The sequence below is a fragment of the Chelon labrosus genome (genome assembly GCF_963514085.1).
Source record: "Chelon labrosus genome assembly, chromosome: 18".
NCBI lineage: Eukaryota > Metazoa > Chordata > Actinopteri > Mugiliformes > Mugilidae > Chelon > Chelon labrosus.
In genome coordinates this window covers 10,761,300-10,779,263 of record NC_140351.1, presented here as the reverse complement: position 1 = coordinate 10,779,263, position 17,964 = coordinate 10,761,300, and the positions used below count along the sequence as shown (strand labels likewise).

Sequence of the window (17,964 nt, the reverse complement as noted above, 5' to 3'; positions counted from 1 at the left end):
TTCCCTCTACACTGTAGCTATCCTCATGAACACAAGGAAGACGCACAAGCACCGCAGGCCTTTGGTAAAGCAGTCGTACTGCATTTGGATGCAAGGTGGATTCCACGGCTATAATTAGAACCAGTAAGTCACATGTTTCTGTTTATCTAACAGCTCCATGTCTGGTAGTCCTGATATCATCACAGAGACAAATACAAGCACGCTTTCTATTCAAAATGCAATTATAAGGGAATGAAAGTATTCCATGCTTTAGTAATGTCAGACTCGTCATAAGTGAAGTTTCAAAAGTTGATCGTGATGTGACATTTTCAAGCGTTAAGACAAATACATGTGAAAACGTAGTAAAATACAGAGTGAAATTATAGCAGCGCTCCTGCTGAGATGTGAAGCAACCCCCCGACCGATCACTCAATAACAAGTTGACATTTACCAGGCTGCAGATTTGCCAGTTAGATATAAATTTATGAGGACGGCACAATTCATTCGCATTATGCTCTTCGCATTATTCATTAAAAAACGGGTATGATGGAACTCAGTATCTTTTTAAGACAAAAAAAAAATGTTTTATTTGGTTAAAAGAACTGCATACAAAATATATCATGCATTCAAGCTAGGGACCTTTGCATGCTATACCCATTTCTCTGTCTTATTTGTGTCCTGTCTCTTATGCTATGTTCACACTCACAGTAAGAGAGCGACAAGCTACAACACATGTTCACACATGGAAGGTGGCGATATGAAGTTGACATCCGGAACTTGTCCATACATGTTGGATGCGTGACATGAAAGTTGAGCTGGCCTCAACCGTTTCTGTCTCTGCTCTGATGCAGTAATCAACAATCATGTCTGGTTGCTTCACCCGTTGCGGTGTTACACACACCAATTAGGCATAACATTATGACCACCTTCCTAATATTGTGTAGGTCTCCCTTGTGCCTCCAAAACAGTTGTGACTCATCAGAGAATGGACATGGGCCTTCTGAGGGTGTCCTGTGGTGTCTGGCAACACATTGATGTTAGTGGGGGCCTCTATGGATCATCCCAAAGACACTTGATCAGTTTGGGATCTAGTGAATTTAGAGGCTAGGTCAACATCTTGTGCTGTTCTTCATGTTTTTTTAGTTGTTCCTAAACCGTTTTTGTGTGTCTGTGTCAGGCTGCATCCTGCTGGGGATGGCTGCTGCCATCAAAGAGTGTCATTTCTACGGGGTGGGGGTGCCTGGTCTGGTCTAAGCGGGTGTTACATGTCTAAGTAACATCCACACAAATGCCAGGTCCAAAAGTTTCCCAGCAGAACACTGTATTGTCACAAGATGGTCAATGTTATTTACTTCTCCTGTCACTGGTTTTAATGGCTGATCTAGAGTGACAGTCCAACGATGACTCGGCGAGAATGTCGCTGGCATTGCTGACCGAGTTGTAGTTTTTGTCACTCGTAGTGTGAATGTACCATTCAGGGTATGACACACCACACCAAGCCGACAGTCGTCTACTGGCCAACGGCAGGGCAGTGAGAACTTGTGGCCCTAGTCTCTGCGATGTGTCCTACACTGTTGTCACTAGCTGAACTCTATCTGCATTTTGTCCACCAATGTTGCACGTGAAGTTAGTGGTTACCTGCAGATACATGGAGGGTACGTCCTCCCACGCAGGTGCAGAACGTACCTGCCATTGGATAGGTACATGCTGCACCCACCTATTGGCCCAGACATGGGTGATATGAGGTGATTCTGCCAAGAAATAGAACTGGTGAGCTTGTGGTTAAGATTAACACATTCACCTGCCTCGAGTTGTCTGATGTTGGTGAGGTGTGTCTTAGCCATTACATATCACTATAATGACAGAGACATAAACACTTTATGCTTCTTGTTTACAAGATATTCTAAGCACTCTTTCTTACATTTGAAACCGCCTTGTTTTAGTGCTGCACCTCAATTTATTGGAATCTTTCTGGTCTCCTGCACTAATGTACACCTACTTCTTCTTCTTAATGTAATCCCATCTCAATTAAAGTGTCAGACAAAAGCCTGAAATGTAAATGTATGAGGCGCTTGATGTCTGCATTTAACCAGATGCAAAAGCGTGGAGGACAATTTAAGCTTTACAGCAGAAAAAAAAAATAATAATAATAAAATTCAAAAAGTTAAATTTTTATTTTTTTTACTTCCTCTTGTTGCATTTCTTTCTCAGACGTGGCTGTGAAATATTGGACATAAATAAATCAAGTTGCGAGCTCTCAAAAGAAAAAATAGAGTTTAGTAGTAAATATGTTTACTCTAGACCAAGTTTAATTTCCATTTCTTACAAGCCATGGTGCTTTTATGGCTTAACTGTTTTTTTCTGTCTCTATTGTAAATTTGAACTGACAATGATTCATTTGCTTGAGCCACTGACTCATTTGACATGTTTTGGTACGCTAATGGGGCAGTTCTGCTGAAGCACGCAAATCAGCTGAATTGGAGTTGGTTCAGTCTCTCAAAGGAATTTGACACATATTTTTCACTTAAATATTCAAATGAAGTTAATGAATTAAGATTGCTTATTGTAATGCCACCTTCCATTTACTTTCTCCAATCTGAATTTAACTCATTAACAAGCCTTGTCTTGAAGACAACCGAGCTGGCTCCGAGGCGCTCGGCAGCACCCAGACAAAGAACGGTGAAATGAATATCAGACTGACATGCAGAGAAAGGTGGGAAGAGAGAGAAAGAAAGTGCAGTCCACCGGCACATAAATCCAGGTGCATGATTTATCAGTGCATGCTCTGAAGCGTCTGAAACCGAATTAGTCCTCACCGCTGAGACACAGTCACTTCACCATTCATTTACCTGACGAACCACAGTCTAGCAGCTCTGCCCTCTCGAGAACACGCACAGACGTTTGTGCACTTGCACAAAGGCAGGCGCATGAGCACAGCCGCCCACAAACACTAACACTTCCAAACAAACCTGCACATGCTCATTTCAGCATCATTAGTTTTAGTTTATATACAGCCTGTAGCGCACAGAGTGGAAGAAACCATGCCTGGGTACTTTTGGTGAGCGTCAGCATCACACCCCCAATGCCTTACGTGATCACACCTCCTATCCCCTTTTCAGCAAAGCTCCTGCACAATTGTTTCACACTGTAGCTGCTAAAATACCACTGAATAAAGTGCATATGTACAGCATAATGAAGTCATGTCACCATGGTTTACTCCAAATCACAGGGCGTATATAAATATGGATAACCTGTACATAACATTTACAGTACAGACATTTTTTTGGCGTTTCAGATGTCTTTCATTTCCATTTAGTGCCATCAGTGAGGCACTGGCTCTCACAAAGCTCTGAACTCAACATCATCAGGCCATTTCTCTGATATGTCAGCCACAATCAACTCTTGTAAACTGGAAAGTGCCCACACAAAAATATTCTAATACTAAAAGACCAGTTTACTATTTCATTTCCTATTCTGGAACAAAAACAAGCCCTCATCAGAGCCTTTCTTTCTCACATTGCCTCCTTTTTTCAGACCATGCTGGCACATTGTTTTGGTCTGCATCATAATTTCAGTGTCAGCCATATCAAATTGGCAAATGCGCCACTTGTCTGAAATTCAACCAATGGGTCAGGGGTGAGAGCAGCCAGAGGATCTCGTTAAGAGCGGCGCTTTGACAAAGTGCAGGATGCAGGGATTTTTGTCAAATTCATAATGAACACTACGTGAGCAGCGCTCCTTTGCAGCACACTAGTAAATCTGGAGGTACTCTTAAATGTGTATATCTCACAGGATGCAAAGAGTGGAACTACTACTGTGTGATACATGTTTCATTAGTTGATGCTTTTATGGCTTAACTGTTTTTTTAAGCCATAATCATTTCTTCAAACGTGAGCCAAACCAGTTGGGGAGAAAACAAGCCTAGTAATTGAGAGTTAATCACTGCAAATCTTTATTCTATGATTTCACTTGATGGTAAAATATTTATTTTAGGTTTTTCCACTGTATTATTTAGTTTGGTGCTGACAACTACCAATAAACATGTAAATAAACGTGTTAGCAGCATGTATCAAAGAATTACTGTAATCATTTTCTTTTACAGAACATCCAGACTGTTTATTAAAAAAATAAAAAATAAATTAAAAAAATAGGCATAGCCACAGCAAAGTCACGTAGTGGTTTGTGAAATTCCGTTTTGAAGCTTCAAGCTTGACATTTGGCTGTCGCCATCTTGTTTTTTTTTGAGCCAGATATGATCATACTTGGATGAGAGGAAGGAGCCAGGGTGGACATAACTGAGAACAGGAGAAATACTAGTCAGGCACTCTCTTAGGGCTAACATCTACTTAACTATGTATTTATTTTCAAAATGAAAACTAGCACACTCAAAAGACAGAGTCAGCTAATAGAATGCTATTGCCTTGTGAACATTTCATTATTGACTTGTAGCATTTAATGAGAGAGGTTGACTATTTTTGAATTAATTGGAGCCCACGGTTGCCATGTTACTTGAGCTTTACTATGCCCCCAAACGGACACTCCAAAAATTGGCATGGGAGACGTTAGCCTGGTTGTTGAAACATGGCCACCTAACTCCTAACTACTGCATTAGCTCAGGCTGCCGAGCTAGGCTACTAGCTATCCAAGGTGCTAGCAGCCGGATAACGTGGCGGCCTTGCTTGGGGTTTGATGCTACTTGTCCCACCTCACGTTACCTGGGGTAAGTTAACCTGAAGCTATACCAACTGTTAAAATTCAACTGTACTGAAACTAGATAATTTTTGGAGTAGCCCCCTGGAGGCCATCAGTGGTATTGCATTTTCAGCTCCATCCACATTGGCTTCACAGACCTGATGGCTATGTCTATCCTTAATAACAGTCTGTGATTTAATTCATAGTTACTGGTGTAGTTTGGTGGTTCACAGCATTTAGTTAAGCACTCACTATATTTGTTGGAATTTATGGAAGAATGTGATCTCTGACACCTGGATGCACAGATGCCGAATCTGAACTGAATGAAACTCTACTTTTATACGAAGCAGAGACACGTACAGATGGAACTTTTTTCTTGACAGTAATAGAAATCAGACATATGGTGTTGCATGAATTTATACCATGTTTTACAATTGTTCAGAAACTATTATTTCTGGACGAGTGCAGCGAGGAACCATTCATAACATGTCCCCTTTTGATGCTGTATCAGCTTAAGATTTGCGGCCGTGGCTGTGCAAGTTTATTGGATACATACATTACTGTCAACTGACCCGGCGTACTTTCAGCTTCAAGCTTCTCCTGCACATGAATAAACAATTTTGCCACGTGGGAGAGGGCCTGTTGGCACTACCTAAGTAAGAAGTATGGTAAACAAGTTTGGGCAGAGAAATAGAGACCGAGTTTTAATGTGCGGCCAAATAGAGAATTATTATTTTTATGTTCATTCATTAAACTAACTGTGGAATCAAACTCTTAAACACGTAAACTGACAGAAGACCTAAAAACTTAGACAGGCTTCCAGAACATTTCAATGACAAACTGATACCGGTCACTGAGTTAGTCTGATAAACTTACTCAGTGGAGTTATGAGTCTAAACAAACAGTTTTATATTCAGTGTTATGCACAAAATACTATTATACGTATTATTAAGGTAAGACCTCAATGAAATAATATCTATGCATAAATCCAGCCAACGAATGTTCCCATCTCAGTATGATTACCGTGTAAATGATTAATTCAAGTTTGCAAGTCGGCCTTTGAGGCATCGTCCTCCGCTATAGCAGTTGGTATTTTAATTATCACAGCCGTTCATCAGTGTCACTGCGACTTCTCAGTAGTACATTAGTGTGGAATTAAAAACATTATTTTTCACAAAACCAATACTGCAGCTGCCCGGTCTTTACCAATTATCCCACACGGTGAATTATACCGCCACGCTAGCATCGACAGTCTTGCCCTGACTAAAAAGTTGTCCTCTCGGGAAAGCGGGGAAAGAGTTAAGTCGTCGGCGTAGAGTAACGACGGGCGGTGATTGGTGGCGAAAGGTTTCTCAATACAACCTTCACACATACAAGTGCAGGACAGGTGGTTTTCTCTCTGGGGATCGCTGTGTGAACCTCATCCAGCGGTGACCGAGCCGAATGTGATTGAATGGGCTGAAACAGGGCCTGATGGTGGCAGCATGTGTGAGGGAGAAACATTAAGTTGGCTTAAGCACCTGTCCTTTTGATCAATAGCACTGATTGCTCCAATATTATCACCACTGACACACAAACAGACACACACACTTGTAAACTCATGCATTGCGTGTGCATGCATACATGTAGACTGCTGCTAAGCACTAGCGTCTTCTAAATGAGACAAGAGACAGGGAGAAACAAAGTGCTCTATTTTTGCTTGTTAATGCACGGGTTATTAATGGTATATGCCCAGCTTAAAATTATTGGTTCCATATTTGTTTACATAAGCAAATATTTTGAATAACGCTGGCAATAAATTAAAAAGCAATATATGTGTCATACATCTAGGCAAAAGTGGAAGGAAAAAACAGCAATAGCTAGAAAACACGAGAGAGATGAATGTGTTTTGGAGTATTTGCAGAAATATTAGAGGCTATAAATCAGGGTTAATGGCGGAGGGAAAACACTTCAGAATAAATAATAACTGGCAAACAATTACGATGCAGCACACAAAAACAACAGCTTAATTTACTTTCAACTCTCAAAGATCTATATGTGTCAGTGCAAACTGTTCTAAATGTCCTAAAAGACGTAAAAATGATTACGCCATGCTGAGTGGCCAAAAACGCACACAAAGAAAAAGACACTATGGATAAAAAAGTGTGTGTATGAAAACACACACTGACAAGACATTTTAAGCCTGCGACTGCTAGTCAAGATTAGTAAACTTGATCCATCAGATCTTCTCACGCTCAAAGTTTGATGAAGTCCATAAGTTTATATGGAGGCTTTTTGAGGACAGAACACGCCTAAGGCAAAATCCACTTTTTGCCAGCTTCTTTAAAAGGTTGTTCGTTATGTTCTTGCTCCGTCATAAGAGATAGATTTGTAGCAGCCCCATTTCAGGAGTGAATTTACAGAATAAGTCACAATGCACGCTGACCTAAATTCACCCTGTCAGGAAGAAACTTCTTAAAGCGTCACCTACGAAATGCGTTTTGTCAAAATACATCGTTTCACAGTAGGCTGGTGACTGGTGTTATAATTACATCCTAAGGTGTTTCAGTGCCTGTAAGCAATTTGTCTCAATCCTCATAGCACATGCACCAATGCCAGTAGATGCTTTTAGCTTTTAGTTGTTCTTTTTTATCAGTTTTTAACACAGTGAAGGTCTTAATTGGAGTGCAAATTCGAAAATCATGACTATTTTACAAGACTGACAAAGGGGTGTCTGAAAGAAAGGAAAGTACCAGACGGCTGCAGGTGGTGAATATTTGCTGCCAGTGTGAGAACTGAGTTAGTCTATATTTAACTTGGCAGGAAAAAAAGAAAAAAAATGCAGCATGAAAAATAATAATGTTTCACTGGAAAAGCAACTTTGAACAAAGTGCACTAAACCTCCATTTCTTACTAGGAGGAAAGCAATAAAACAAAAAATGCTCAAAATTAGTTTAAGATCAGCAAACCTTTCTCCTGAACCTGTCGGTGCAAAAAATGAGACCACAAAAAAAAAGAAAGAAAGATGCAATAACTGAGTAACAAAATCCAGAGCACATCTTCTGATGAGATCATTATGGGATCAGCCTTGGATTTCTAATTTTGGGCATAAAATTAAAATACAAAAGTCCCATAATAGATTCAGTAATTAGTAGCATTGCTATGTGTGCTGCACTATCAGAAACTGGCTTTTAGACCCATGTTTGCCTTTATAATCTTTTCATAATCAAAAAGAAAGAAACATAATTAATGCCTTTGAACCAGTTCAAAGCTGCTACATATAAATCTCATGCGATATATATTATTTATTGCAGTTACCACAGTAGTAACGTCCTTGACCAACATTTCTATCTTACAAAAACTGCTCTGAGAATCACATGTTTGGGAAACAATGCAAAAAGCAACACAAAGACATACCCTGTCCAACTCCACCATTAGAGATAAACATGCCAACAGCCCTCATCCGTTTGCTTCCAGGGTTTCGATTTCAGCTGCGTAGCTTGGTGCATCAGCGTTATTCATGACAGGGCCATTTTTGTTCTCTCATCTCCCATCTGTTATCACCTGTAGCTATCCTCTATACAGCGACAGTGAATAGTGTGGGCCATTAACCCATTAGCTAATGATCACGGATTGTCAGGCGCCCCACTCAAGTGCTCGCTAACACTGCGGTGATGGAGACGTGTTGGCTTGGAGTAAGGGACGTGGGAAATATAGCCAGAGAGAGATCACATCCATACAGTTCCAGGAAAATAAGCGCTAATGGCTCATTTTGAAATGTCGCTCGCACGCTGCACACAGGACTCATCAGTACTTGAATAAGATCTTTGGCTGTGATGCTACATTTGGTACAAACAGAGCTAATAAACGTATGACCATTTAGGTCAGGGTGAAAATAGGGCTTTAATAAAGATTAGAAGATAATATTATTTTTCATAATTTTTATTATTTATTATAATCTTAGTAAGGGCAGCACAGTGGTGTAGTGGTTAGCACTGATGCCTAACAGCAAGAAGGCTCTGGGTCGCCTGGGGCCTCTGTGTGCAGAGTTTGCATGTTCTTTTTGTGCCTTCGTGGGTTCTCTCCAAGTACTCAGCCTCCCACTGTCCAAAGACATGCTCATTAGATTAATTGGTGTATCTAAATTTGCCGTAGGTGTGCATGTGAGTGTGAATGGTTCTCTGTCTCTCTCTGTTAGCAATGCGATAGACTGGCGACCTGTCCAGGGTGTATCCCACCTCTGGCCCAACGACAGCTGGGATACCCTCCAGCCCCTCCGCGACCCTCCAGAGGACAAGCGGTTACAGGAAATGAATGAATGAATGAATAATCTTAGCAAAGTGTGATTTAAATTCATCTCATATTGCTGTAAAACATTCCCCTTCTGACTCGTTTTTTGAACGCATGAAAAATGCAATAACTACGAAACTGAGCTGAATCCAGAACCAGGTTTCTTTCTTTACCATAAAAATCTTACTCCAAAGATACTATGAAGGAAAAAGTCTGTGAGAATTCACCAGAACTGGAGAATTAGTTATACTCTGCAAGACATAAGCCAATGAGATGGATAGAGCTAAACCTAACTTATCAACTTTTTCATATTTCCAATGTATGTAGTATGTAGTACAATATAAATAATAAAAAAGGTGAATCGCAAATTATTCTCATTACCCATTAAGACTTAGAATAACTAGCTAAAAGCTAATTAGCTGTGCTCATCAGCCTCTGTCCTATAACAACTACATTTGATTATTAATAGAGCATTTCTTCCACTGAAATAGTTTTCAGAATTGCCGATTAATAATTAGCAAAAAAGGCTAAAAATTTCAACTACACTATTAATACAGCTGTCATGCATTTTGGCCAAAAGCTCTTTGTTCCATTTGCTCAATGTTACTCTTTCCGTAAGTTATCGCTGTCTATAATGACTATAATAATACCTTTATTTTTATGAAGTTTTCCAAAATCCGAAAATAAAGGCTAGCAGACAATACACAAAACCACGATATATATTCAAAGGCTACTAATGTGTTTTAAGAAGTAGGGTACAGCAGCTAGTAGAATGGTGGGGCAAAACAAAACGTAAAAATCCGAGTAAGCATCCATTTCCAGATAAGAAACAAACGAGGAAGGACTACAGTCTAAACAAGAATGCAATTTACAGCAAGAACAAGTTACAACGACAGATTTTTTTTCCCTCGTTGGCGAGCACTTAAAAAAAGATGAAGGAACTGAAGCCAGACATGGATGTAACCTGACTGCTCTTCAATAGGTTGGTATGTGTAAAACATTTGGCGTAAGTTTATTCTGTCAAAAGGGGGAGACAAAAAAGTTAAAATGTTTAAAGGCTATAACTAGGTAATTTTCATCTTATTAAGAAGTGCTTTGAGAGAAAACGTATCACAGGTTGGAGCCACTTTTGAGCTATGAACATACAGCACTGTACACATGAGACCTTAAACCTTGTAGGACAACGTGGAACCTTCATCTTACAGTCACGACAATATACAAGCTCAGACACTGGTAAAGATTTCCTGTTCGCTCACCCAAATGTTTCCATCTTGGTGATATGGTTTCCAGTTCCTTCCTGTGTCGCTGTAGAGGAGACGGTACTGCGTCGTCCAGTCGGAGCTGCTGTAGCGACCCTGTGTTGCTATGGCGCTCACCTGCTTTCTGGAGCCGAGGTCCACCTGTAGCCACTGGTAGTGATCACTGTCCAGAGGTGACCATCCACCAGCACCTGCACAGGGGGTAACATTTATCGTTTATAATGAGTGGGACATAAAAGGTTGTCTTTACCACAAATATCCATATGCTTTAACATACAGTACAATGGCTTTGCCCTGGGATGGGTGAATAAATAAATGGTGACAAATAGGAAATGTATTTTTTTAGTAGGCTATATCCTATTAGCGAAGGCTGCTGCTGTTCAGGGTAACCAGCTCTCCAGTCTTAGACAGGCAGACAAGCAGCATGATTCCTCCATAATGACATTTTACAAAGAGAATGCATAGTTACAAGGTTATAGTCCATCCCATTATTAATGGTCAGTGTCCAGCAGAGAGTAGCCCAGACAGGCACCGGCATGGGAGAGGTAATGTTTTATTAAGAGCTTTGCATACGGGGTTAGAGCCTGCTGACTATAAAGGTGTTACACAAGAAGGATGAGTGTGCTCTCCTCATTCTGATATAATTATTCACTCTCCAATGCAGCGGGCACCTCAACTGCTGGAGGAATGGCATTAGTATGTGTGACATTTCAGGATGGATTCCTCTTTAATGTCGATATGCAAGACATAATGTGACATTTTCTAAATGCTGGGCTGTCCACTGCCATCCCTATAACTAGAGATATGTCAGGTTTTCACCTCAGACACAAATCACAATTAGATTGTGAGCACACCAGATGGTGAACAAAATGACAACCTCTAGACAACTAGTCAGTGACGGTTCTCTGTTAGCCAGGTCAAGATATAGTGTGTCTAAAAATAAGGGCTGGAACTGGAGTCCAGTTGCCTTTGAAAGCTGCATATGGCTACCTCGCTTCAAATTCTCCATTCCAGCTATGCTCTGGTTTGATATGTGCAGCACTGAGAGCAGAAAAAAAAGTAATATTTCACTCTGGTGGAACATAAATAAGTATTTTAATGTTATTCTCAAACTGGACATTGAGCCCATGGGAATGATTTGTTTAAAAAATAAAGATGATTGCCCTCCCCTTTACCTTTCTCATACAGCTAAGAAGGTTGTCAAATATATTCAGAAAGTACCCGCATTGAAGGTTATGCTCTTTTAGGGTAGATGCACTAAAGTTGGAAAAGATTCTACCAAGGTGATATATTGCTTTGAAGAAAATGACTGTCTCTGAAAACATCAAAGGACAGTCTCAATGCCATTTTCACATGGCTGTCGCCTCGACTGTTGGAATAGATGGCTGTGTTTGTTTCCTAATCCACTCACTGGCAGAAGGAGTCCTTGTGATAGCCTGAGACCTCAGAGCTCTGCCTCCACTGCCAGACAAACACTCACGAATCCTCGAAAACTCGCCTCCCTTCGCACCCTCCAGTTATCTACCTGAGACAGGGTCACTCCCCTGGACCTCACAGGTTAAATGACCCTCGGGTTAAATGTTGTGGAAACAAAAGAGCAACCCAACTGCTAGATAGGCAGGAACAAAAAAAAAAAAAAACAATGTTGAAAAGGATCTGACTGACCTAAATTTCATGAGCCATCATTGTAGTGCTTGTTGGAGACTGTCAGAGCAATCAACGCGTGGAATACAAATCCAAAATGGGGGTTCATAAAGCAGACGATTGCATTGAAGATCATCGAAGATGTATCAGTGTACCAAACACCCGAGCTTGTGACAGAATGTGACTGCGAGATGATTATCGGGACGAATGATGATGGATGGAGTGTGAACTGGCCATGTCATGGCTGCCTCCTTTGATTCTTGACTACCAGCTTTTTCTAAAGGACACATATAAAGATAAGACAGTGATAGGATGAAAGCACGAATGAGGGAGAGTGTCTGATTCGAAAATGACAGGGGGAAAGAGTCAAACAGAAACATGGGGCCAACGTGAAGAGCAGTAAGACCAAAGAAGTACAAGAGAGTGCGAGAATAGCACCGAGCGTAGTGGAGGAGACATGAGAGATGATAGTCATATGATAAAATAGAAGGTGTTTGCAATGTACCCCCCCAACTGACAAAAATCCTATATCTTATCCAATTACAGAGCCATTACACTCCAGCCCCGGACTTGACAGATAACCAGGCTCATATCAGTGGAAACGTCAATACCTCAAAAACCTGCTGCAGCAAAGCCATTCCCTTGGGGGATAAAACACTATCAAAGGGGGGGAGGGTAGATAGGGAGAAAGGGAGGGTGAGGAACTGGGTCCGGCAGGGCCAGGGTGGTAGTGATAAGTAAACAGACAACAGAAAATAAAGATTAAGAAGGCAAGCTGAGCGGACAATGACCGAGGCAGTGTGACGCTTTGAACAAGATCAGAGTACGGGGTGTCGGAAAGAATGACGAGAAGGTGTGTGCGTTGGTGACAAGAGAGGGGAAGGGGGCGGCCGAATGGAAACAAGGAGAGATAGATGAGGTGAGGAGAAAAGGGAGTAATAAGAGAGGATTTTATTGCTCTGGTACAGCGGAAGCCAGAGATGGGATGGGATGAGATGGAAAAAAAGATGCAATGCGGTTATGGTAAAGGTGATGGAAAAGTGAGGAAACTTGGGAAAAAGAGATAAACCGAACCCTTAACGCTCAAGGGGGGCACCACTGACAAGGAGGGTGGGTTCAAATGACATGGAGTAGAAAGCAAAGATTGGAAACGTCTAGGGCTGAGCAGAGTCGGAGGAAAGCGAGAATGGAATATGGCAGAATGCATGCATGCGATGTAGACTGAAGAGGTGGAGACCTCAGTAGCTTCATCTGAATGTTGAGCTCTCTATATATAGATACGTAGCTCTGCTTCTGCCTCCTCAAACACATGATCTGAATCGCTTTTGTTGTCTCAAAATGTTTTCTGCAGTTACCTCATATCTGATAAAAGTATTGTCTTGGTAATGAGACATTCTTTACGAAACGATGTTATATTTGCTTACAATGGAAAAAAGCTGTCCTGGCATGCCCTTCGTCATTAAACCCCCCTCCTTCTTTTGGGAGAAGCTAAATTGCACAGTTTTCCGCTGCTGGTCAGCGGGAAACACAAAGCGAGCAGTTGGCAAATTTTCACCATTGTTCAAGGCCACTTAAATGGCCGTTGCTGGTTGGAGGGAATCGGAATTCAAATCTCCCATACGGGGTTCTCCGCTTCACTGATCACGCTCACAGTAAGCAGGCATTCAAACAAAGTAACAAAACATAATTTAGGATCACTGTTCTCCGAGGGCCTGATATCTATTAGAAACTTTCCAGATCTCAAATTCCCCCGCTGTGCACTATGGTTTCGGACCTTCAGACCCAGCGACCTTATACTGACTCACCCACTTCTAGCCCCTTCTACTGGCACTTGCGTCTTTATCTTAAGTTGCACCCAACTCCCTTGAGGCGTTCATTCTTATTAATGTAATGGTTTACGCCAATCAGGCATAACATTATGACCACTTTCCTAATACTGTGTAGAATGGACATTGGCCTTCTGAGGGTGTCCTGTGGTGTCTGGCAACAGAATGTTGTTAGTGGGGCCTTTGGGTCCTACAGGTTGAGGGGAAGAGCCTCTGTGGATCATCCCACAGATACTTGATCAGTTTTTAAATTGTTCCAAAACCGTTTTTGTGTGTGTGCCTGTGTCAGGCTGCATCCTGCTGGGGGTGGCCACTGCTATGAGGTGGAGGTGCCTGATCTGGTCTAGGTGGGTGGTACATGTCTAAGTAGTATCCACACCAATGCTTTCAGGTCCAAAACTTTCCCAGCATAACACTGTATTGACACAAGATGGTCAATGTTATTCACTTCTCCTGTCAGTGGTTTTAATGTTACGCCTGCTCTGCGTATTGTCTGCACCTGTAGGTCTTTGTTTTATTTCTAGTAAAGTTTCCTGGGAAGAATGATTCCGCTGAGAACCTTAAATGCGTCCGAGTACTTTCTTGCGTCCATGAGTCAGAGGACTTCAACAGGAGTTTTAAATGCCATAAGAGAAGATTTATAACTTGATAATTATCATGGCATTTATCTCATGGACAAATCAACCTTGCATTGGTAAAGTCCATCCATGCAGCCTCAACATCTGTCGGCCTGTGACGTGACGGAAAGAGGTAAATGAAAGGACAAGGCGACATTTAGGGAGGAGCAGTTCAAGAGGAAGGAGGGAGTGGAAGGCATGTTAGGGTTATGGGGTTAACAAAATGAACAGATGGGAAAGAGAGGGAGAAAGATAGATTGAAGTTCAGAGAGGAATTCAGGTTTAAAAGATCACGGAAGTGATGGCAGGCATTTGGGAAATATTCTAATAGCTAAAAAAAGCAATGAGGGGAGAGAGCTGCGGGCTGAAGGGCTCAGGGTGAGAGGTGAGGAGAGGAACAAGGGACACAAATAAAAGGATGGGGTCAGTGGAGAAAAGCATAGATCAGAGAAGTGAGGTGGGCAAATGCTGTCAGATTGGGGGGTTATGGAAGGATATGGAAAAAGGAGAACAGATGAGAGATGAGAGGGGAGGAGGGGCAGCTTGACAGAGGTTGGGGGGTTGAAGAGTGATATATATATATATATATATATATATAAAAAAGGAAAGGAACAGAGGTGCAGTGAGAGGTGAAAGCTGGAGGGAGAAAAAGGAGAAGCGAGAAAAGGTTGACGATGCTGCCGGTGCCGTGTGGGAGGTGAGAGAGCGAGAGCGAGCGAACAGGATGCCAGAGGAAAAAAGGAGGGGAAAAATATGGGAGGAGAGAGGAGAGGGGAGGGGAGGAGCGTCGGGGGACTGTCACCGTCCTCTCGCCTGTCACACACACAGATGTTCGGGGAGGAGAGAGGGAGCAGGAGGAGGATTGCAGCGAGAACAGGGGCGCAGAGAAGGTCACAGAAACCGCCTCTGAGGAAGAGACGAAGAAAAGGAGAGAGGCAAGTAACACGGAGAGAAACAGATCAGGAGATAGAGCACAGGACAAAGACGGAGAATAAGTGTGATCCAAGAGGAAGACAGAAAGGATGAAAGCAAACCAGATAAAAATGAGAGCGCCACCGCCTTCCAGATTTTTCTTCAGTGAAGTTGATAAAAGTCTGAAACCAAACCGATTCGACCTACAGCACTGAATTGAGTTTGATACATGTCAAATTCCTGTGGAGGCAATAAGTGAAGTTATGGAAGAAACGTATCAATGTTCAGTTTTAATAAATTCAAACCCATTTTTGGGCCTTTCGTTTTTGCTGTTTTCCTGATGTTATATAGCTCAAAACACAAAATAAGAGATTAATTATGAAAATAATTATGAGTCATAGCCCCACCTAGTCAGACAGATCAAATTTTCTTTAATCTAGATTTAGAAAAAAAGTAGAAAATCCAATCAGATTTTACACACACGAGGGAAATTTGCTAGTATTGATGATGTGACTTAGCAATTATCAACCCGTCCTGCAATCGATTCAATTCTCTGCGTATACAGGGAACACCGCAATCTCACAGAGCTACTATATCCTCATAATGCACCTGAATTGTGATGAGTTCTTATGGCAACACTGACAATGTTATTTCTGACACAGAAGCGTCTTAGAAATCAGATTAATCTGCCTCCTGAAAGCTACCTGGTGAAAATGTAACTGTGCAGTTCTCTTCAGATAAAGGGAGCCCACGACGGCTGTAAAGAATCGGCTGGAGTTCCTCCAAGCTTGCAAAACAAGGTTTGAGCTATCTGAGATGACACAGATAACCCGGCATTGTAGCCACACGCAGCTACAATGCTACAGTGCGTTATAGCGGACTCCTTAGCAGGCACAGGTGGAACAGCAGTTTTTATCAAGTCTGTATCTGTAGGCTACAACCATTGTGACCACACAAAGCCTGATATCCCTTTTTTTCCCAAGCAAACCAATAACAATGAACATAAAATATAGGTCACTAAAATCATCATGGGATTGTATCAAAAGAAATGCGCCGGTTGAAGGAAAGGCAGCAGAACGTAATGGAGAGAAAACCAAACCACAAGGTGCCCTTTGGGGTTCACTGGCAAACATGGCCGCTTTTTTGAAACTGCCAACAACAAATGCAATCTGTGTGTTTTTCTTGTATCGTAACGCAATTCACACAGTTCAAGCAACCCTGGGCTATGTGTCATTAGAGCAAACCACGAGCAAAGATATGAAAGCTCCCTTTGGCTGCTTTGAACCCTCGAATCAAACGCCGTTCCACTGCCTCAGCAAGTCTCACCACCGTCTCTTCTGTCCTCTGTTCATCTCAGGTTGGGCTGTCAAGTTGATATGTTGAGTCCCTTCTCTGTTTCCTTTTTTTTTTTTCTTCCTTTAACGGATAATCAGAGCTCACATAACTAGACCAGAAGTTACCAGTTTGTACCGCGCTCCTAGAGTGTAAATGTGAAAACATTCTTACAGTGTGTATGTAGAAACCACAGAAAGGGAACTGCGCGCGGAGATGATGGTGATGACAAAGATCATTTTAACGTCTACAGCCCAGCAGGGAAATAGAAAAATATGTGGTTAATTCAACAGTCTGACTGGGTAAATGGCTTTTACAGTAATTATCAGAGTCAGAGGAGAGAGTGAAGAGTGAATAGCAGGCCAACAAAATGCAAATAAGAGGAGGATTGTGTTGTGAATGCAGAAAGAGAACTATGGATTTTGAAAACATAGAATTGTGAGTGATTTTAAAGGGAAAGGGCAAAGCTGTGAGAGTGAGAGATGGAGGCACAGTGTGATTGTGGACGAGTGATGGGCGCGACATCCAAACAAACATGACAGTGGCGAGGCAGACCATCAAACACAACGACATTTCTCCTCTGCCTCACTGTCAGCGTGGAAGAATTCATGGGTAGGCGTCGGCACGTGACTAGAGTTTAACGCCTTCATAGCTCGCCGTGCGCCTTTGTGTTCGCGAGCTCCGGCACTTGACGGAACGCGCGCCAAGCGTATTTATCAAAGTCGCCGCTTTTTGAAACCAAAACCACATTAACACAAAGTGCAACGTCTCAATTAATTAAGATGCCGAGCCGCCGGAAAAAGGAAGCAGAGAGAAAACAGCTGGTTAGCCCTCTGCTCGCACTTCATCTTTCTGTCATGGAGGAAAGGGAGCGGATGGAGACGGAGTAATTTAATTAGGAGAGGGCCGCCATTATCGATGGATGACTGCAATGGCTGGAGACTTCAAACAACGTTTGCAAGATGACAGAAAGTGAAAAGCAATGCATGAAAAGGGACCGGGAGTCTGGTTAATTGTGCAGCAAGTGGGAGCACAGCTGCACTGCACTTGCGGCGTCCCTTGTTTAAATAAAAAGTGATAAAATTACTTTAGAAACTTTGGAAAAACTTGGAAAAAGTATGTATCATGGTGAGAACGGAGGAGTGCGAGGAGAAAAAATGGATAATGAGGTCTGAGGTAAAAGAAAGGGGACAGGCCAAGAAAATGCACGATTTACAGTGTTACTGTAGAAAATTTAAAGGGTATGGAGGGAAGACGAAATGGAGATGGAGGAAAGGAGGATGCCATGGAGGGCAGAGGAAGATGAGACATGAGCAGAAAGGAGGACAGAAGAAGAGGGATAAGAAGAAAAGGACGGAGAAAAGAAAATGGAATATAAGGATCAGTGGCCACGTGTTCGTGATTAGCGGCCCAATCTCATGCTTGGCCACGTCT

General features: G+C 42.0%; 1 protein-coding gene across 1 annotated transcript in view; it reads right to left on the bottom strand.

Annotated features, from left to right (window-relative positions):
- The window catches only part of cntnap2a (contactin associated protein 2a), a gene marked incomplete at its 5' end in the record, with an annotated part of 330,965 nt that overhangs the window by 173,303 nt on the left and 139,698 nt on the right, over nt 1–17,964 (bottom strand). The window contains one exon of the mRNA XM_084565847.1: nt 10,197–10,390. Within this exon, the coding sequence (XP_084421973.1) occupies nt 10,197–10,390 (194 nt within the window). The remainder of the gene's footprint in view (nt 1–10,196; nt 10,391–17,964) is intronic.